Source organism: Falco biarmicus, chromosome 1 (genome assembly GCF_023638135.1).
Source record: "Falco biarmicus isolate bFalBia1 chromosome 1, bFalBia1.pri, whole genome shotgun sequence".
In the NCBI taxonomy this organism is placed as follows: Eukaryota; Metazoa; Chordata; class Aves; order Falconiformes; family Falconidae; genus Falco; species Falco biarmicus.
The window spans coordinates 41,158,420-41,180,239 of NC_079288.1; the positions used below are offsets into that span (position 1 = coordinate 41,158,420).

The following is a 21,820-nucleotide window of genomic DNA, read 5'->3' on the forward strand; positions in this document are numbered from 1 at the left end:
TTTTGTTGTGGAACATGGCTGAGAGAAGAAATGTTTTCTAACCAATTAATTCAAGTAACTGCTGTTATTCTTAATGGAGAGGTCTGAAGCTCAGCTCACAAAGGGTAATGAGAAAATAATGTTTTAAACAACATCATCAGAGGAATTAGGCCACAGACTTGAACTACATAATCTGATTCTCAGCGCAGAGTTATTTTGCCCCCAGAATGTTTGCTCTTTACAGTGGCACGACGAATGGGAATTTTGCCTAAGGTACAAGCCTGAGACACGACCACAACTGAAGGTCACAGAACAGCAAGTTTCAGCAACCAGCCACAAGAAATGGTTGCTCATGCCACTACACCCCAGACTCCAAACACGCTCCTAGCACTGGTAGGCTTTGTATGTTTGAGAGTGAGTGAAAACCCAAGGTCTCATTTTAGCACAGCACTGGGGCACATCTAACGCGCCGTCCCACGTGGTACATACTTCAGCATGTATTTAAACTGATGCTGAGGAGACTTACGTACATAATTCGACTTCAGCATTACTCAGTCATTCTGCTGAACAGAGGGAAGAAGAGTGCTGCGTCGAGAGGCAGGTAACAACATCACCTTTTGTACCTCCACTCAATCCATTCTGTGTTGTTTATCTGCGCAGAACGGTATTGATTTGAAAGGCAACCACAGCGCAGGGAGATGGCAAAAAGGAGACAGGGCAGGGAGGGAGGAGGAAAGTTTGAAATTAACATCCAGACTAGGTCTAATGAACTCTGGGGCTTACAGTCCTGTTTCAAACATTTTCAAGCACAGCTTTTATACAGATGTATACATATGTATATTTATACAGAATACATTCACCAGCTCAACAGCCAAGAACTGTAGTTGGAAACTGTACGACTGCCCGGGCAAGAATTGTCCTTACTTCTGCCTCTTTTACGTTCACAGCAATGCAAACTGGCAGTACTGACAGATCAATTCAACACCAGTGATGTTACCAACTTGCTAAGAAGATGGGATATAATAACTTTTGAAGCTAATAAGATGGCTTAAAAACATCATTTTTTTACACTGGACCACATTAAAAGCAAGCAGCGCAGATGGACTTGCACCTGCTTCCAAATGAAAGTGGTAGCTAGTGCAGTGCTATTCTTAATACAAATTAACTTTCAATACAGATCTGCTTTAGTTCTAATTGACTTTACAGTGCTACTAAAAATAACTATTCATCTAGCTGGCAGGCATACTTCTCCCCTTCTCCATGTCTCCATATGGACAGGGAACACTACAAGCACCTCAGTGCGAGTGGCATCAGCCTTTTTCTCACCCAAAGCAGTTTCCTACTCCCTCTGCCACTTTTTCCTCCATGGGGCCAATGGGGAACAACTACCCACAGCTGGTAGCAGGACTATTCATCACTGGGATATGTCTCCTAAAAGTGATTTATTTGATGCAAAAGCCACCCCCATAAATTTAGGTAGCTGTAGCCTATGTTGGCATTCCTGTACACATGTATGAAACGAACACACCACCACAAAGTAAGTTCAACTGCTCCCCAACGGGAGCCCGCATGCCTGCTCCTACACTGCAAGTACCAAGTAACCCACTCCTCGAGGGAGCAGCTGGCTTGGAGAGGGGATGCTGAAAGTGTTCATTTCTCATCGCAGTGCACGACTAGGGCTGACCTCCACGAGATGGAGGGCTGCGGTGGGCGCAGGGCAACCTGTACAACTGCCAGTGGTAGCCCCCTCAGGGCACATGGGTGAAGATGCAGGAAGCCACCTCCTTCACCTCTGCTGGTGCAGGTCCCCACTACTACTGTCTGCGCTGGGACGAGCATGTGCCTGTGCCCCACTCTGTGGGCAGGCACTGTGAAGGGCAACTGTTATCCTCCTCTCATACACAGCCCATTTCCCATTTCCTTCCTTCTATATGTCAGATTTATTTTGAATTTTAAGCAAAACCAAGTTTTTACTCATGTTTAAGGCATCTTACCCTTCGACCTGGTTTATACTGTACATCACCTATCGTCCTGCCATGAGCCAGGTTCTGAGTGCTTGAGCCATTGATGGCTGTTGATGGTGATGTTTGAAGCAGAAACAAAGTCAGAGCTGCAGACTTCAAAAGGCTAAGGGTAATTAAGAACACAGGTACTGAGGGAGCTCATGGAAGTGCTCACCGAGCCACTTTCAGTCATTTAGCGGCAGTGCTGGCTAACTGGGGAGGTCCCAGTCGACTGGAAGCTAGCAAATGTGACTCCCATCTACAAGAAGAACTGGAAGGAGGATCTGGGGAACTACAGCCCTGTCAGTCTGGCCTTGGTGCTGGGGAAGGTTATGAAGCCTATCATCTTGAGTGCCATCATGCGGCACATAGAGATCAAGCAGGTGATCAGGCCCAGTCAGCATGGCTTTATGAAAGGCAGGTCCTGCTTGACTAGCCTGATCTCCTTCTATGACAAGGTGATCCACTTAGCGGATGAGGGAAAAGCTGTGCATGTCACCTACTTAGACTTCAGTAAAGCCTTTGACACCATTTCCCACAGAATTCTCCTGGAGAAACCGGATGCTCAAGGCTTGGATGGGCATACTCTTTGCTGGGCAAAGGACTGGCTGGCTGGCCAAGCCCAAAGACTGGTGGTGAATGGGGTTACATCCAGCCAGCAGCTGGCCACAAATGGTGTTCCTCAGGGCTTGGTACTGGGGCCAGTCCTGTTTGATATCTTTAGCAATGATTTGGAGGACTGGTTCGAGTGCGCCCTCAGTAAGTTTGCAGATGACACCAAGTTGGGGCAGAGTATTGATCTGCTGGAGGGTAGAAGGGTCTGCAAAGGGATCTGGGCAGGCTGGGCTGATGGGCTGAGGCCAATTGCATGAGGTTCAACAAGGCTCAGTGCTGGGTCCTGCACCCGGGTCACAACAACCCCACACAAGGCTACAGGTTCAGGGAAGAGTGGCTGGAAAGCTGCCTGGGGGGAGAGGACCAGGGGCTGTGAGTCAGCTGCTGGCTGAATATGAGCCAGCAGTGAGCCCAGGTGGCCAAGGAGGCCAACAGCTTCATGGCTTGTATCAGATACAGCATGGCCAACAGTAACAGGGCAGTGATTGTTGCCCTGTACTTGGCACTGGTGAGGCTGCACTGTGAATGCTGTGTTCAGTTTTGGTCCCCTCACTACAAGACTGACCTTGAGGTGCTGAAACATGTCCAAAGAAGGGCAACAGAGCTGGGGAAGAGTCTGGAGAACAAGTCTTAGGAGGAGCAGCTGAGGGAACCGGGTTTGTTCAGCCTGGAGAAGAGTCTCAAGGGAGACCTTATCATGCTCTACAACTACCTGGAAGGATATTGTAGTGAGGTGGGTGTCAGTCTCTTCTCCCAAGTATCAAGCAACAGGATGAGAGAAAATGGCCTCAAGTTGTGCCAGGGGAGGTTTAGATGGGCTGTTAGGAAAAATTTCACCTGCAAGGGTGTCAAGCATTGGAACAGGCTGCCCAGGAAAGTGGCTGAGTCACTGTCCTCAGAGGTATTGAAAAGACACGTAGGTGCGGTGTTTAGGGACAAGGTTTAGTGGTGGACTCGACAGTGCTGGGTTAATGGTTGGACTTGATGATCTTAACGGTCTTTTCCAACCTAAACAATTCCACTATGATTGTTTTGACTGAACACAGACACATACACTTCTTCCAACCTTGCTCTCCCTCTCTGGAGTCACCTTTTAATTTGTTGCAGTTGCACAAATGATCTCTGTACATTGAGAGTTCAAAGGAAATAGCCATCCAAAAAACATCTTGATACTCTCACCACCTTAAAAGACACTCCTCTGATAAAGTTATGAAAACAGGCTCTAACGCCTTAGAAAGAATAAGACTTTCAATGTAATATGTAAAGCTTTATGACTTTTTAAGAAAGCAAACCTAAAACATATTCCAGTTCAGCTAAAGGTAATTATTTTTTCAGGAATCATCTATCACCAGCAGAGACAGGGCGTAGAGGGCAAATGTCCAAGGGTTAGTTTTGGCTGAGACAGCACAGTCTACCATCCAGACTCTCATGGAGAGGGGTCAGAGCACAGAACTGGACAAGAGCAGGAATGTGTGTCCTACAACACACTTCTGACTGATTCACTGTGGGACTGCAGGTAAGCTGCATTTTCTCCGAGCCTCAGTTTTTTCAGTGGAAAATGCTAATAAAGATGGTTATTTGATTTCCTAACAGATTTTGGATAAAACATGCTTACAAATAATTTCTCTGTGTTATTTGTACTCCAGGAGTGACCATGAAATGCTAGGTCATCTCCTCCATGGGAGGACACATTCTCTGTCTTATGGATCCTAAAATGTAACATTTGCAGTAAATACAAACTACCACTAAATGCACACCATCCTACGTATAACATTTGGCCGGCTTTGTGGGGAAGAACCACAGATTAGTCTTTGTAGGCAGCTGATCTCATGGAGAAAACCACCAATGCGAGATCGGTGGCTTACAGCCCAGAGGCCAGCAGCACGGGCAAAGCAGAGGAGGTGCAAGTGATGCCGTCAGAGACATGGGAAAAGGTACTGTCGTGCAGGATCTTGAAAAACAGGACAAGAAACTCACATTTCACAAAAAAGGGAGATGAAAAATACAAGGACAGGAGCAAGACCTTTACAGTGGGATATACAATGTCTTTTTATGGGGACAAGCTGAATAACCACGATACAAGAAATTCTGCTTTCTTCTGCTTCACCTTCTGTGGGTAGGGTGAGGTTATCTAAAGATTTAAAGAGGGGATAAGTGACTGCAGTCACTCAGTAACCAGGATCTGTGTCCATAACATATAATGACATGTATGACACACACTGGCCACTGCACTCACTTTTATGGCAATTAATAAAATGAACAGACACTTTTACTCTGCACTTTTATCCTTGCATGATACCCTTAACTCAGTTTATGTATGAACAGGATCTCTTTCAATTTTAGGCTAATGTTCTTTTATATTTATAACATTCAGGATAGCTACACATGGTTGATTACCTTTAAAACACTTATCACGATTCCACTTAAAAATAAATGAATCCCATTTAAAAGTGACTTGTCCCCATCTTCTAGCATTTATGGACAAGGACATATGGGGCTGATTTCTCTCATTATTAAGCTGCATGTCTGAGGCTTAAATCATTTAAATTATTCATTGACAGCAATTGGGCTACTCATGCAAACTCCCACTTACATAAGGAGTCCCAGTGATAGGACCAGTCAAGTGGATGAAGATGGCTGAACAGATTTTGGGATGCACTGAACATCCACAGATACTGCTAGCTTTGATTAGAGTGAGGAGTACTTTTGAAAATCGGACCCCATCTTCACTGATAAATATAATTTAATGGGGACTTTCAACATGGTTATTCTGAATGACGTTTTCTTCTAAGGTTACCATGACTGAGGTTCTGAGTGGCGACCAGTTGGCGTTGCAGTAAGACAAGTGTGCACTGATTACCATAACACCCCCCAAGCCTGCTGCAAGACATTTCTAAAGCACCAAGTTACAGCTAGACTTTGTTTCTGGTGTGGTTCAGGGTGTTTCTGACAGTGGCCAGACACAAGGTGGACATCTCTGCAGAACCTAGGCTTTCATGAAGAACCAAGCTGGCTAAGCAAATGAAGCAAAGCATCTCCAATTATGGATACTACTGTTCCAGCAACAGTGAAATCTGAGACAGGAGATGGATAAATCAACTGCACTGTTGAACTTGCACTGCAATAGTCCAAATGGCAAAGGCTGTAAACATTTAAAACTCTGCCAAAAAGCGCCTTTCCAGCCTATCACAGGCTACTGTGCTGTCTGACCACCTCCCCAGCGGAAGACCCTGAGCTAACTGTTAGCGTGTTTTCAATCAGTGGAGTCAGAGTGAGAGAATAGGAATCACCCTTCATGGAAAAAAGAAGCTGAGGTTATTCTTCGCAGTATTTTATTTTTAATTAAAAGACATGTTTCTTGCTCTCTTCAGAATGAGCCCAAGGAATATTTGTAATCATTTTCAGGTCACATTATATTCTACATATTGCAGGTGATTTCACAGCTATGTGGGCAAATTACTATTTTCCTGGACAACTAAATCATTATCAAGGTAACAGCAGACAGCAAGCATCACCAACATCTAGCAGCTATAATGCACCTTAGGAAAACATGGTTTAGCTCTTGGAAAACAACACTTTCATATTTCAGCCAGATCTCCTCTCTGCCCTGCCCCAGCATGTACCGGCCTTTGTCCCTATATGTGATCTTGATGGTAAAGATTTTGTTTTGTTTTTTTTTCCCTTAAGAAAGGCAAAAAGGTTAGTAAGTCTTTAAAATCTCAGTTCTTAAGGCTGTTAATATTTCACATTGCCAGCAGGGAAAGGAATTAAAACTGCCAGTAGCTATCCAGATAGATTTTAAAATCCCCTTCCCTCCCCCTTCCCTCTGCCTCCCTCAGCTTCAGAGGATATTTTCCCCGCAAATTGGTTTTAAATTAAGGAAGGTGATGAAGGCAATGTGCCGTCTCAGCATTTTCCCAGGTGCACTTAATCTAATTTCATTAAGGAGATCAGGACAGATGATCGCTACAGTCGAAACATTAAGTCTGTCCATTTTTGTATAAAAAAACCATTAAGTCTGTCAAAGTGTCGGCGGGTGGGCTGTTTATTATTGGAGATGAAGGCGCGCTTTGCTTCCCCAATAAACTGTCAGGAGTAGTAAACCACAAATTAAGTCAGCTGCTGCCAAAGATTTAGGCAAAGATCTCCAACTAATTTTGACACAGGTGTGGGAAAGGCCAAGGATACAGAGGCTGTAAGGTGGTCTGTATGCTTTGGAAACCAAACCTTTTGTGTGTGTTGAGGTATTCAATCTGACCCATGGAAGAATGTAAGCCTGGGCATCAGTGGATACAATCAAGCAGAACTGCTGATGCTTCTGACACTTTAGATGCAGTGCTGATGGGACAGCATGCACCACAGAGCCCGCACCACAGAGCCCAAACCACAGAGTTTACCTTTGCTTTAACCTGCACTCACCCTGCCAAGACTCATCATCTTGTCTTATGCCAACAAGACTCATAAAAGCTCCATTCAAGCCACTGCTCTGTTCTGAACTTACGCACAGCTTTGACTAAAATGTAAAATCACATTCCTCAGATAATCAGATATCACACAAAATTAGAGGAAATCCATCAAAATGCAGAAACTATGGAAGGCTACTTAATGGTCAAGAAGGAAATCAAGTGAAGCTTTCAGACTGGATTTTCAGACACTACAAAATCAAATGTGAGCCATTTGCTCAGTGCTTTCTTTGACTGACTCCACTCCCCACATCTTGACAACCTGTGTTTAAGTCCTGTATGTCCTTTTCCTCTACAACATGATGAGCATTCTCTGTTCATCCACACAAGTGAGTTCTTGGTCAGGCTCCCACTACCTCCCCTTTCATGTACCATCTTATCCTTTCCACATAACTGTGTCCTTGTGCCAAGGGAAAAGCTGCTGCAAGGTCATTTTCCTTGTCTGTGGCTTCCCAAATGTCAAACGGTCACTCTTCACGTTTTGACTCTTTCCCAGCTCACCTCTTCTTCCCAACACTGATGCTCAGTATTTATGTAAACTCTCATCTCTCACTGGTCTGACTCAGTCACCCCTTGGTCAAACTTTCAAATAAGTACCTTTATACTAATTAGCCATTGTGCCTTTTGCTACATAGAATAACTTCCTATTCATAAAGCTACCGAATTTTGCCTCTCAAATGCCTCCTAAACATTCCCCTTTACCTTAATACCTACAAACCCAAAGCTGGACAACGAGGCTGCTGACACACTGAACCAGTGCTGCTGTTAACAGTACACCCCCATTTATCTGAGTCTCTTCACTCTAATCTCATCCTTAAGCCACGAGCTGTTGTTCCTCTATACAGCACATAGCAGGACGGGGACCCAGCCCATGGTGGAGCATCACAGCACTACCGTGTTGCTCTTCGCCCATGCACCAAGTGCTAAATCGCACCTGCTCATGTGCTGCTGCACGCTGCTGCACCTACTGGGACTTAGAAATTAGCACAGCAAACAACAATATGGCAAGGCTGAATTCATGTCGCCACAAGGAGGGCCTAACAAACACTGTGCTGTTGCAGAAAGTAGCGTGAAAACACTGTTTGAGAAACCTGACTTCCAAACTTTTTGCTTCCATCTTGGATAAGCTTTACCTGTCTCAAGGGTTGCTTACTATAACTAAAATACAAACACGAACTACATAACAAATATATGGTAAACACTGGTTCAACTTTGTAATACAGCATCATCTTTTGTACATCTTACTTAGCACCACATTAAACGAAGGAATGCCTGATCCCTAACCCCTGGTTTGGAGAGCTCACTTACACTGCAGGGCCATGTAATTAAACTGATAACCCACAATTTCACACACAGCAGACGGAAGTCCAAGACTGCAAGAACACGAACACTGAATTACTTTTAAAGAAAGAAACAGGCTTTTTTTAATGCAATCTTGAACACTGTTATTAAAAAAATGAGAGCAACATTTTGGAGTAACGAGCAGAGATTACTCATTCCCTTGTTTTACACAAGTTGACTTTTGGCTTTCTGCAGAACACCATTTAACAGAGCACATTACCAAGCTGCTAGCCACTTTTCACAGTGATGCTAAAGCAGGTAAGAGACAATAAGTGGAACTGTTGATGGTTTATATTACTCTATTATGTTAATGTTCACTAAAGTATGCCATAAGCTCTCTCATTACATGTGTATAAACCAATTCTCTGTGGTGTTATTCCTGTGCTAAATGCTATAACTACATAAATCTTGAATTAATGGAGACTTTATAGTTCCTGAAAATGAAGGGTAATTGCTATCTGTTAATGCTGTTGTTGCTATTAAAGGAAGTATATATTTTCAGTAACAATGTTTATGGACCGTGAGCCTCACATCGCAGCTATTGCACAGTGCAGAGATAGTGTAATACAATTATCAGACTAACTCCCCTTCTCTCCCTCCTCCCTCACAAAAAGCACGTTATCATTTCCACAGCTCCGACAAACTACCCTGCAATTCTCCTAACACTTGCAGAGTCCAAACCAATGTCCTTCAATGAACACGCGGTGAAAGAAACAGGATTTGCAGTTCCATCTCTGGGAACGCATGATTTGCTAAGTTTCTCGCTTGGTTAAATGGCTGGACAGCTCACTTTATTAGTTTGTGTATCTTGAACAGTTCTTTGAGAAGCATGTGGTGACAGAATGATAGGTGTGAGAAAGTATCATCCCACTTACTTCCTTTGAGATTTCAGCAGTGATGCAGAAGTGAAAGGCTATACTTGGCCAGAGACAGTTCTGAGAAAGTGGATGGGATGGACAAGTCCCCAGCCTTGAGCTCCTCTTCTCCGATTATTAAAAACAGCAGCGCACTGTTTGGAAACACTCTCACAATCTGCTGTGAAACTGTATCTTGCACTAAAGTAATGCTCCTTGATTCCGATATACCGTATGTATGACTGACTATGCTCAATTACTTTTCTCCCCTGGAGTCCTGCACGACACTGCACAAGGAAAAAACCAAAACCATCAGGAGTGTGTTTATATTTTTCAATGCAGTGAGAGTAAAGCCTTAATTTTACTGTAACGTCTATGTTTTAAAACATTAAGAGCTCAATAGCCCATATATCTATCAACTAAATAAATAGTGGATAATTAGTAGCATGGTACAGAGAGAGAAGCAGGAGGTAGAAAATTTCAGTTTTGCTTTGAGCTCTATCAGTGACTCAGTTTATACTTGTACATGAACTATTTTTTTGCCTGCTTTCCTCATGAATTATATGCAGATGACAGTGATCCGCTGTTTATGACAAACAAAAAATTTTATGCAAATCAGAAGTACATTAGTAATTTCTGCCCTTCCCTTCATTAGTGCCAGCATGTAGGTGTACCTAGAGAAAGTTGCTTCTTGCTGACGAAGCAGGAAAGCAGGACTGTTGTGTAGTGCTGTGAAATGAAGCCGACCCATCAAATAATTCGGGAAGCCTGATGCTGGGCTAGACACTATGTTTAATACTCCATCAGGCTGCAATAGGCAGAGAGTATTATTGGAAGATACATTTTACCAACGCATGGAAGGGGGGGAAAAGCACTCTTCAGTGTAATCCCTCAGGACATTCATGCCAATATCTTTATAGCTCCTTGTTGCATCAGCCAGGTTGAGTTTTAGACAAATATTGAATGTGTTTCCAGGGGAGTACAGTACGTCAGGAATCAACAGAGAGCACCAGGCTGCCCTTCTGTTCCCCAACTGAAAGGCAATGTTGCATTTACATTATCCCCATGAAAGGTTTGAAACCTCTTCATTTCAACCTTGGCGAGTTTACATGTCTTTGTTGACAAAAAAAAAAGCAACCCTACTTAATTCCAGAGACCTATTTAACAGAACCGATGTCATGTCTTATGTCTCGACAGATCAGGCAAGAGAGAGAAAGATTATGATCTTGTGCCATTCTCCTTATGAAGAAAAGAAATGTTATTATTAAGGTGGAGTCACCTTAAGGAGAAGGTAGCTGGGAAATACGTGAGCCTAGAAGGTCAAATTACAGTTATAGATATGTAAAGAAATGCCATTATTAATGGTAAGGAACACTATAATAGCCTTTCATTTGCTGTAAAGGACAGTAAGTTACCAGTCAAACACAATGCAGCTTCCTCTGAAGGTAACCTCAGATCCCACATTCTGAAAGCTAATCAATGTTGTTCAGATTTCAATTTCTTCTCTACAAGGTGAAGTCAAACCTAATCTAACAAACGTCAGTCTCAGATGTAATGCCGCTAGCTGGGTCTACCAGTGTAATTTAGATAATCATTAATAGCATAGCTGTATAATAAAACTACATGTCACTTACAACTTCATCTGAGGTTTGACTGGCAGATCTTTAAACAGTTTTCTAAGTGATTGCTTTTACTTTCTTTGATTGGGCAGTCTAAGAAATGTTTTAACCCCATGGTATCTAAGCTTCTAGGGAATAATTTTCCACCCTCACCATCTGCTCTGCCGCTGTGCAACCTTGTAGAGAAACAGAACTTGGGGCGGGGGTGTGTGGCAGTTTCAGGGTTTGACTTTATACATAGATATGCACGTATGAAATAAAAAAAACCAAAAACATGTACAGTATCTTTTATCCAACATATATGATTAAAATGTTTCACTCTTCAATCAAGCCTTCATCTCAAAACACAGCTTTTTCTATACTCCAGGGATATTTGGTATCTGACGGGATTTTTAAAAGAAGTTGAAGAAACCTTAATGCTTCCCAAGCTCTAACAATATTAAAAAAAAGAAAAAGACTTAACCAGAAGAAGCTTTTAGTGTAGTCTCTTGAACTCATAGTAACCTCTGATGTATGGCTGCAGCCAAGCGTGCTGCCAAGGAGACAGGGCTATCTGAAGTCAGCCTTTACTTTTGTAATGCTGATCCAGTAGAAACCTCCGTGCCACAGCTTCTCATGAATGAATGCAAGAGACTGGACAGCCAAAATATAATAAAAGTTTGATGAAGACCTAATCTGAGACTGCCAAGTTTGATCTGCCAGAAGAGAAGTCAGCAAGGGATACTCAAGTTTTTTATACATTTGATGCTTAAAAGCACGGTGCAACTGTTGCAACGTAGTGGAACTTCTCTGCTTTCCTTGCAAAGGTGAAACAAGAAATCCCTAAGCAAAACCACACAACTACAACCTTTCAATGACCAACCTCTGTATTCAAAAGAAGGTCAGAAAAATCATTGCTCCATGATAAATATGCATGCGACATGACAAAACACTCCTTGACAGTTACCACACTGCCTTTGAGGGTAGGTACTGGTTGTCCCATCTTCTAAACTGATTACAAAATCGACATCTCCAAAGGTTACAATAAATAAAATACGGGCTCCTGTCAAGTTATTGGAGGTGAGTTCCTCTGAAACAGCATTAACACTATGACTCGGGTCTCACCAAACGCTCACGTAACCATCGAGAAAGACTATTATGTTAATGGGAGTTTCTTCCCTGTAAACAAAAACTAGTCAAGACCACAGAGTAACTGATCCAGTGCTTTTTCATTCAATTCTAGATATTTTTAAATTTGACAGGAAGACTGGAGGAAAAATATTATTTTCAAACTCATTCTTATTTTGACTATGAGGGAATTTCCAAGCTAGTGAAGCACATGAAAGAAGAAAAAATTCAGTCTTACCTTATCGTCAATATCACTCTCGCTGTCACACTGTGGATTAGAGAGAGAGAAAAAGACTTTGAGACACACCTTTATGTATAGGGATCTTGAGCATCATCCTCTTAAATCTTTAGGATAGCTGTTTATGATGTTCTCAGTTCAATGAAAAACACTTTTGATGTCTGCAGTAATGCCTTTTAGATTGCTAGCATAAACTAGACAAAGCCAATTTCTCTCATACAAAAATATGGTATACTCTTATTGGATGGGGGAAAGCAAACTTTAAACAAAAAAGACAATCAGCAACGCATTATAATAACAACTGCAACATGAATGCCACAACAAAAAGCATGCCTTTTTATCATCCCAAATTGTGGAATATTATAGTAACAGTTTTGCATTGCTTCACCTTGATAAGCACTTTGTCATCTAACAAGGAAACTGTGAAACTGGCAATCAATTTCTAGTTTAATGAGTGGTACCAAGAATAGTAATTAAAATACATCATAAATTCTGGTACATTTTTTTAGTTTGAATGAGATCATGATCCCAAGAGGAAGTGTTTACTTAAAGAGTTTTAGAGTGTAATCTCTTACAGCCTCTGAAAATGGAATGTTCTATTTTCACAGCACAAATGATGGAAAAATAACTTGAGCACTGACCATTTCAGGACATGCACATCTCATTGGCTGTCGCTGAGAAGGATTTACAGTTGGGAGCAAAACTAAATCTCCTGGTGCCTGTTACACTCACAGAAGGTGGCCAGTGTATTTTGTAGCTTTTGTGCCCAATAGGAATTCTCCCCTTCAGCCAGCTGCTGACGGGGCTGGTCTGGTGGGTTTCCATAACTGGCAGCACCCTACTGAGTTCACTGGTTCAACCAGAGGGGACTGCGAGCCAGTGATGACAAGCAACAAATGTGGAAGCGGTCCCTGTGCACGCCCATCCTTCGGTGTCATGAATGTAAAAAGGAGGAATAGATCTGTTTGGTCATTTCATCCAGATCCTGCTCCTCATGGAACAGGGAAGGGGGACTTCGCTGTCACATCTTTTTATCCTAAAGTTACAAAGCAGAAACTTCAGCTGCTACATTCTTAGTTTTCTGCAGATTTTTGAGAGGTGAGTCTTCTATTTAGCACATGAAATGATCGAGTCCAAATACCTGAGGAAACTTTAACTCTTGAATTCCCTGAAACACACTGAGCACATGAAGAACCACGATACAGTGGAGGGGTCTCCGATGGTGATTCTGCAGCGAAGGTTGCTCAGCTTCCCAACTAACTCCTTATTTACATTTAATGCAGTGGAAGCAGTGGAAACACTGAGCTTAAGGAACCTGTTTTTCTATATTTTTTAACTAAGCAGAACTCTGTTTCTTTTGAAACTGTTTTAGGCTGCCCCACCTGATCCACAGCATGCTTTTCACAGAGAAATCCCACTGTTTAGAAGGACGCGCACAGATCTAATTGTATTTGTAACCACCCCGGGAAAAAAATAACCTGAAGCAAAAAGGAAGAAATTACAGGAAGGCAGGATGCTGCTCTGCAGGGGCTGGGAAGCGGTGGGTGGGCAAGTCCTATGGGAATAACCAGTGTTAATGCCAGCAAAACACATTAAAGCCTAGCCAATTACTTTCTGCATGGAACAAGAAGATCAGATAGCCACGTCTTTAGCAAACACCTCTCTGTAAGCCGCTCATGCTTTTTTGGGGGGCATTTATTCCATCACTGAACTTCATGAACATTATAGGAAACACAGATTCTGTTTTTTCACAAACTGGATATTCAGTTCAAAAGTTAAATCGGTCCTGATAAATCATCATCATCAGCCATTTACTGACTCTCCCAAACCCATGCCACATAACCACAAACAATTAGAAGTCTCTGCTCTGCGTCTGGAATGGGACTAATTGTCCATCACCACTGAGACATGCTGAAACAGGTTGGCTGGGCAAAGGCTGCCCTAGTACCTGCTGCATTTGTGCTCGCTCAAGACAGTGCTAATTCATGCTGACAAAGCAACACGTTCATCAGAAACGAGGCTGGGGCTGGGGGAAGATGCAGTCAGAGCAGTACACTTCTTATTTACATGCTCCTGAGAAATGCTGGATGACTCAAGGGAAGCCTTTCACCTTCACTGGGGGGGTGTGTGGTGTGTGTGTTTCAAATAAAGCCAGAATGCTACAGGGAGTGTGCGTTCCCCCCAGATGACTACCATAATTGAGTGGGTCACAAAGACCACGTTACTTTACCCTTTAACCCTGCTCTACACTAAAGTATCCTAGTCACCATTTTAATCATTGTGCTCATGCAACCTGCACACTCAAATTTTAGAGGCAGAATATTTTGATGATGTGATTGAACCTGCACAGTTCAGATTAAAGCATGTTATAATGGAAATACATCTATTACCAAAATGGCATAAAAATTAGTTAGCATACTCAGCCCTGTGTTGCTTAAAATTGTATGCTTAGGCAACACCAATACAAATTTTAAATCTTACACAGACTTAAAGAATGATATACTGATGTAATAAAAAAATCAAATAAACTCAGAAATATATTGACTAGAAAACATGCAAAATTATCATTAAAACTCTGATGCTTTTGCTTATGAGTCCTGGCTCAATAAAACTGCAGTACTGTAAACCTTAATAATCTTAGCCAAAAAATATTTGAGAGCAGATGCAAACAGATGTTGGGAACTTTAGTAGCCATTATTATTCAAATACAATGTAGTATTTTAGTCTTGCTCTCTGTTTTTGTAACAAAATTTGCCTTCCTGTTTCTTACTGCACTATGATATTTAAAAAAATGAGAGCAGGCTTTTTCTTGTCAAATACACATTTGACCTCAAAAATTTGTATGCCTATAATGAGTATAAAAACCTATTACTGATGGTTCACATTACTAAAAGGTGCAGAACTGCTTTATTTAGGTGCCTAATTTTGCTTTGTATCAATATGCAACTTTGTCTCATATGTAGGTAAGTGAAAGTTGCAAAAAGCCAGCGAACCATCAAATCCACATGCTAAATTTTATGAACAGACATACCAAAGAAGCAAATGTCTGCTCTCTGAGGATACATTTTACACCGTTCAGGATCTGTAAATACTCCATAATTAATTGTTTTTAAAATGGAAAGGACAGTAAAAATATTTGTTTCATTTTAGCTAACATCTTCCTTACTTTAATCATGGCTGCATCAGACTTGCAACTGAAGAAGACAGCGGGGCTCCGGATGCAGATCCACATGCAAACACAGCTCTGTGTGGATGCAGAGCCCACTGTGCAGCTGAGACTGCAAGATGGGTGCTTTAAAAACTGTATTTCTGACAGCAAGTTGCATAATTTCTTGTTTGCCTTATGAAATAGCTGTCTTCTCCCACCTCTCCCAGCCACGTGGGGCTCAGGCACACAAACTGTCCCTGCCTCAACTCCAGTGGCACGGCTTTCAAACCACCAGAACTCCACATCATAATCCATCTGGGAATGAAGTCCCAAACCGACCCAAAGCTACTAAGTGGTCTACATGATGACAGATTGTGGGGGAAGAATTAACATACCATTATTTCTAAAATTTGGACTTCTGCTTAACATACAGCGTCGTGGAAAATGGAGAGCTTGAGACTCGTGGCTACCAACCCATGTTAATGTCCCACCAACTTCTGAAGAAAATAAAGCCAGCTTTGGTGGAGAAAACTCTCAAGCTTCAGAATTCATTTAGGTTTTCTTCTTTTCATTTAAAGAAGCAGGCCCGACATTCGCGTCAAGAAACAGGAACCCACAGGCTTCTGGACATGCAACGGCATCAAAAAAAATAATGACAGCAAAACCAAATCCGCCCAGACAGATGTGCGAAAACCAGAACCGCTGCTGACCCCTTCCCTTTGGCGTGGTGGTGTTAGAAACATGATTGCAAAGGGCTGGTTCAGTTTCTGTGGTAAGAGCCTTCAGTCTCGGCGGTCTGCTCCTGGCAGCCTCCTCGCCTCCGCCCTGCAAAGCCCTGGGTCAACACAGACAGACTGGGGCTGCTGTGCTGCACCACTGGGGTGCTTAAATGAATAATGAGGTCACTAGAGAAACTTTGGTATGAATCAGAGGATTTTTCTGTGCCTTAAAAGACAACCTAGTCCGGCTGGGTGAGGAGGAGGCTGGTGGCACTGCCTGCGAAGGCCCTGCTCCTGCGAGGCCAGCGCTCGCCTCCCACGCAGCTGTTGTCAGGGGGACAAAAGCCCTTGTCAAAACAGAAAAGTTAAAGAAAATGTGGAGAATGGCAACTGTTGACAGCTATGGGGGCTCATTGAAAGACAAAAGCTTCAATTACCTGGATTTTTCTAAAGGCCTGTTAACACTCCTGGTCTATAAGTGAAACTGTAAACAGCCATTGTGCAGGGTTCATAAAGGCTCCTAAAAGGATTATTCACTGGGCTGTGCCAATTGCCTCTCCATTCCAGCAGGAATGTTTGCAAAGCCGACCTCTAATTGTGGCCCTTTTGGGAAACCATTTCTCTCAGTGACAGATTCCAGTCAGAAGAACGGCTGTGGGGTGAGGCGAGCAGGAGCACCCCCTCAGTGCCAGTGTGCCAGGGCGAGGCCTTACCTCGCCATTTCCTCATCTCCACCCAAGCAACCTAGTGATGACCCCGTCCCCTCCACCCCGCCGGCTCCCCCTGTCCCCTCCACCCCGCCGGTGCCCCTGTCGCACCCAACAGGCCTGAGGGAGCAAACACAGGGCTCCCACACGTGTAAGACCAGGCCCTGTTGCGTCTTTTTTAGGTTTTTTTGGCAGCTGAGGCGGAAATTCACCTTTCAAGGTTCCCCTCCACCATGCCTTCCACACCAGGCAAGGAGTTATGACGTGTTCCATCACTTGCTTGTACGAACCATCGAAACAGGGGAGAAAGACGGACTCACAACTATGGTAAGAGAGAAGCAATGCTGTATTTGGAGAAGGGCCTTCTCCTAGGGCAGAGATGTAGGTGCGACCACCTGCCTGCACTGAATGAAAAATAACCCCCTGACCCCTCCCGCATCCCAGGCAGGCTGAGGTCGAGATGGGGAACACGGACGTGACCCGCTGTGGTTCACCTGACACTCGAGCAGAGATCAGGTCACCCCACGTAACAGCGATGCACATTGCAGAGGCCTGTGTCACTGCACATAAAGCCAGACCTCCCCTACAGGGGTTTTCTGGTGGACCTGGCGTCAGAGGCAGTGTCATTGCTGGCCCTGCCACAGTGTTCAGGCCATAAGCACAGCTGCAGAGCATTTTAGCCATGGAAGTTTAGGGGTTTTGAGCGCAGAAGGGCAGCAGGAGGCCTGGATCTATCTATGCATAGATTTTTCAGAAAAAGCAGCATCGGCAGAAGAAGCATGTAGGCCCTGTGCTCCGGGACACCTCTACTGGCACCCAGCTCCTTGCAATCTATGTTAAAATTGTTTGTATTGAGATTCTGGATGTTTCCCATTGAGTTTAAGAACCATGAAAACATCCTTTAATTCATTTCTTACCCCCAACGTTTTAACTCCCAGATCACCCAGTTCTTCTTCACATAATAAAAGCGCTACGTTGATTAGCATGCAATCAGATACTCACAGAAACTGTCTCATGCCAGGAATGAGAGCTCCAAGAAACGAAAACAAAACCAACCAAAATCTCACAAGACTGCAACAAGATTGGCAACACTTGGGTGTTATGTCATTGGTTAGGTGCAGAGAAGCACTGTTATCTGAAACAGGGCCACATCCTCCAAGCTTTTGAGAACTGCACAGAAGTCAACTCAGCTTACTCACACAAACGTGGTATCTCCTATTCCACCCAAACCCAGAGGTTTATGATCTAGGTCGTCCCTACACAGCCTCAAGGCTACAGGGTCCCATTGTGCCAGACACTACACGGCACAGAAGTTACAGGTTTCTGCCCAGACAGCTAATGGAGAAAGGCTTGTTTTTCCTTTGCAAACAAACACACATACCTACAGATATTATTTATATTATGATTAAGCAGAGGGTGATAGACATCTAAGCTAACTGTGTGAAAAAAACAGATCCCAGCCCAGAGGGACATGTAATCTAACCAGTCTACCTGCAGCTAAAATTGTGTGGGGAAGTGTAAGGCTGAGAGAAGACGAGGCAAAAAAATTAAATATACAGTGTATAATATTACAATGCAAGCTGGCAGGGTAGAATATATATGTAAAAAGTTGCACAGAATATATGAACAGTGTAGATACCTATGGAATTGGCACACCCAACTTGCACTGTCGCAGAGGATGGCCATGTTACTGCTATCTTATTTCCAACCATATTTAGTTACCGAATTTTCTTTTAATTGCAACGCTCGGGGAAGCATTAGGCTTAAATATTGTTTTGTTAATGTTTCTTTTAAAGGCCGAAGTAAAACCAAGCCTATTTTTAAGAGCCTTCCTCCCTCTCCCTATCCTCTGAGCTAACTTCCCAGGAGCAGCTCGCAGCAGCGGTGCGTATGGATGCGCACTTGTGTGTGCAGGGGGAGGCTGTTGTTTCCTATTAAGTCTGGCATCGGATTCATGTCTGCAGGGGCTTGCTTAAGATGATAGGAAGAGAGAGTTTTATCATGAGCCAGACTGACAGAAAAGCCTGCTAATGGGACTTGAGGCATACACAGGAAAGAAAGTGCCAAAACATTAAGCTACCGCCAAGTGTCAGAGGGCCACTGATTTATTGCAGCAATTTTGCCACTGTGTCCTTTATAAGGTCCCACAAGTCCTTCCTCCTGGCAAGAAGCTGTGAGCTGCTGCAGCTCGGGGAGAAGTTTAGATCCAGAGCGCAGAAAGTGTCCAAGTGAAAGGCGGGGGCTGGGGGGAGGACGGAAATCGAATGTTGACTTGAACTTGCCCCAGGCAGCAGAGTCCTCTTAGCTCCACTGCCTCCCTGACAGTTTGATGAAATGAGTCAGGGCCTCCCTATGGCTAGACCAGCTCAGGCTTCCAAGTGCCGGGGTAGAGCTGTAAGAAACAGACTGAGCCTCAGGGCAGCAATTTTTTTTTTCCCCCTTTCTCTCCTCAGCATTTGGCTGGGGGAAGGGGGAGGTTATGAGCACTACAGATGTGTAGGCTGAGCCTTTGTCTGCGGAGGGGGAGGGCGAGGGGGAGAGAGAAGAACAGCAAGAGAGTATTAGCTATGGCAGCTGAGAATAGCCCTGAGCAGTATAACTAATTTTGAGGGGCAGTGATGCATTGTACGGGCTATGTGCTGTTTGGTCTGAGGGGGCCCCTGTTGTGAAGCAGCAATCAAGAGGACATTTTGTTAAGTGACCAACAGCTGTCATCTGCAAGCCCAGAGTAGGGAAGGAGGGAGCAAGTGGAAGGGAAAAAGGGAAAAAAAAAAAAAGAGCATTTGTCCCTTGGAGGCAGAGCACATTAATCCACCAATCTGCCACAGCTTTAACTCTCAAAGTGCTCGGTGCCTCCGACAGAACCAAACCCCTCTCCATCAGCCACATGGAGAAATGGGTACCTCTCACCCTGCTTCAGCCTGCCAGACGCAGGGATCTTCCCTACCTCTGCGGGTCGAGGAACTGATGCTAAAAATACTGTTTAAGTCTCTTTTCATTCCATAAAATTGAGTTGATCTGCTGCAGCTTAGGGTCAATCCCTCAAGGACTGTTTTTCCCCCCTTCCCTTTTCCTTAGCACTCATAAATTAATCAGGAAGACCCTGACTAAGTCATTTCATGCTGTACAACATAAAAGAAAGTCCCCTGATGATCCATGCAAGGATCTATTAAAAGCGGGGGGAGGGAGAGAGGAAGGGTTAGGGAAGAGGGAGAAAAGGGAGGGGGGCAAGGAAAAAATCTCAACCTTTTTGATATTTTAGGATAAAAGCTGGAGGACTTTGTTACAAATTCTAGCCAACATCAAAACACCTTAAATAATTCAAAGAACATGTTAAAGGGAAGAAACTGAATGCTGCTCTGATGTTCAGTTGATGCAACGCAGAATATTACCCAAAACAGCACAGCCTGTTAAGGGAGACAGCAGCCTTGAGCATTTCAGTTCTTTAGAAAAATGTCAGAACCTGTAAAAATCATAATTTCCAGCAACTTTTTTTTTTTTTTTTGCATGATATAAACTCAGCGAGACTGAAATGTAGGTTTCTGACAAGCTGTTAACAAGACAACTTTAGAAATCTGTCTAGAGCTCTCAGGGAGATGGGCTGCCATTTCACTGCTTCGAAGAAGTTCATGACATGACAAGCAAAAATCAGGGAACAGAGACCTAAAAACCACGGTGTAATTTTCATTTGCTTCTGTCGTGAAAGAATTCAAGCAGAAATATTAGAAGGCTGCACAACTAAAAAAGCCAGCAACTAGAAAATCATTGCTGTGGTTTGACAAGCACATCTTTTATGCTGAAAATGGTTTCTTTTTTATTACACCTATATACAGGAAAGCACTTTTGGAAAAAATGGATAATCACAAATTATTCCCTGAGATCTACAGCTACCTACTTTCAAAGACATGTCTAAAAATGACCTAGTTCACAGGAGAGTGACCAACCCATCCTGAAAAAGCTGAAAGAACCACCAGATTTCTCTCGGTTTCCCATACCCCTGCCCTTCCCCTTGGTAGGAAAGGTAGAAATACCTTTCCATAATGCAATCTTTTACTGGGGTCTACACAGATGAATGTTGCTACATAAGCGTTTAATAAAGATGCATTCATTAAAAATAGAAAAGTCAGCATCCAATGCCATCTACACAGCAATGTTTGTACCACACTCTAGAGAGGCTTTCTGTATGGTTTACCATATTACAACTCCTACTTTAGGCCTTAAATATACCAGTATCATGCTTTTCCATAATTTTTAGATGATTTAATGATGTCTTTTCCAGAACCAATCTGTTCTACTCTATGGTTAGGAAAAAGTAGATCGATTGATCTCCGTATATTATATCTCTTTCAATACATAATCTCTTTCTCCCCCCACCCCCTCACTATTTGGACTCATTCTAAGTATTTAACGGCAGATTGATATAGCTGCCTTGAAGTCAATTTACTGATTGTGATTGACTCATTATATACACGGCTGCAGAATCTTGGTACCCATGGGACGGATGCTTTGGAAAACCCAAAGACAGCCAGATGCACACATACAATCTTATGCTTAATTTCTGCCTGCATTTGCCAAGAGAGAGATTGGACAATGCAGGAGGCCATCTTCACTTGTAACGCCTATGATTATACCAAGGGGCAAAGTGAATTACTGGCCACATTTAGCCCAATGTTGGCAAGGACCACACAAAAAACAAACTGAAGCTTTTTCACCTCTTTCCTATTTCAACTCATTTCCACACAGCTCCAGTGGTGCGATCCTACAGCCATGCTTGGGTAACTGAAAGGACAGTGCACGCATAGCTGAACGGCTGACACTGCATTTCACCTATTTACAAAATGGAGAAGACTCTGACAAGAAAAGAAATGCAGGTTGCTTCTTTTCTGAAGTGCTCACAAGTTCTTTTCATTCTCCTCTCACCTGGGCATTGTGTCATCTGTCACTTACTTTCTTTTCATTAAACAGACACTCTTGGAGACATTACACCTTCAGTGCTGTAGATGGCTTTTCGCTAAGGAGCCAGAGAA

General features: G+C 43.3%; 1 protein-coding gene across 22 annotated transcripts in view; it reads right to left on the minus strand.

Annotated features, from left to right (window-relative positions):
• FBRSL1 (fibrosin like 1) overlaps nt 1-21,820 on the minus strand; it is a 548,084-nt gene that overhangs the window by 169,035 nt on the left and 357,229 nt on the right. For all 22 annotated transcript variants that reach the window (XM_056336603.1, XM_056336559.1, XM_056336542.1 and 19 more), the window contains one exon: nt 12,220-12,249. In XM_056336603.1, the coding sequence (XP_056192578.1) occupies nt 12,220-12,249 (30 nt within the window). The remainder of the gene's footprint in view (nt 1-12,219; nt 12,250-21,820) is intronic.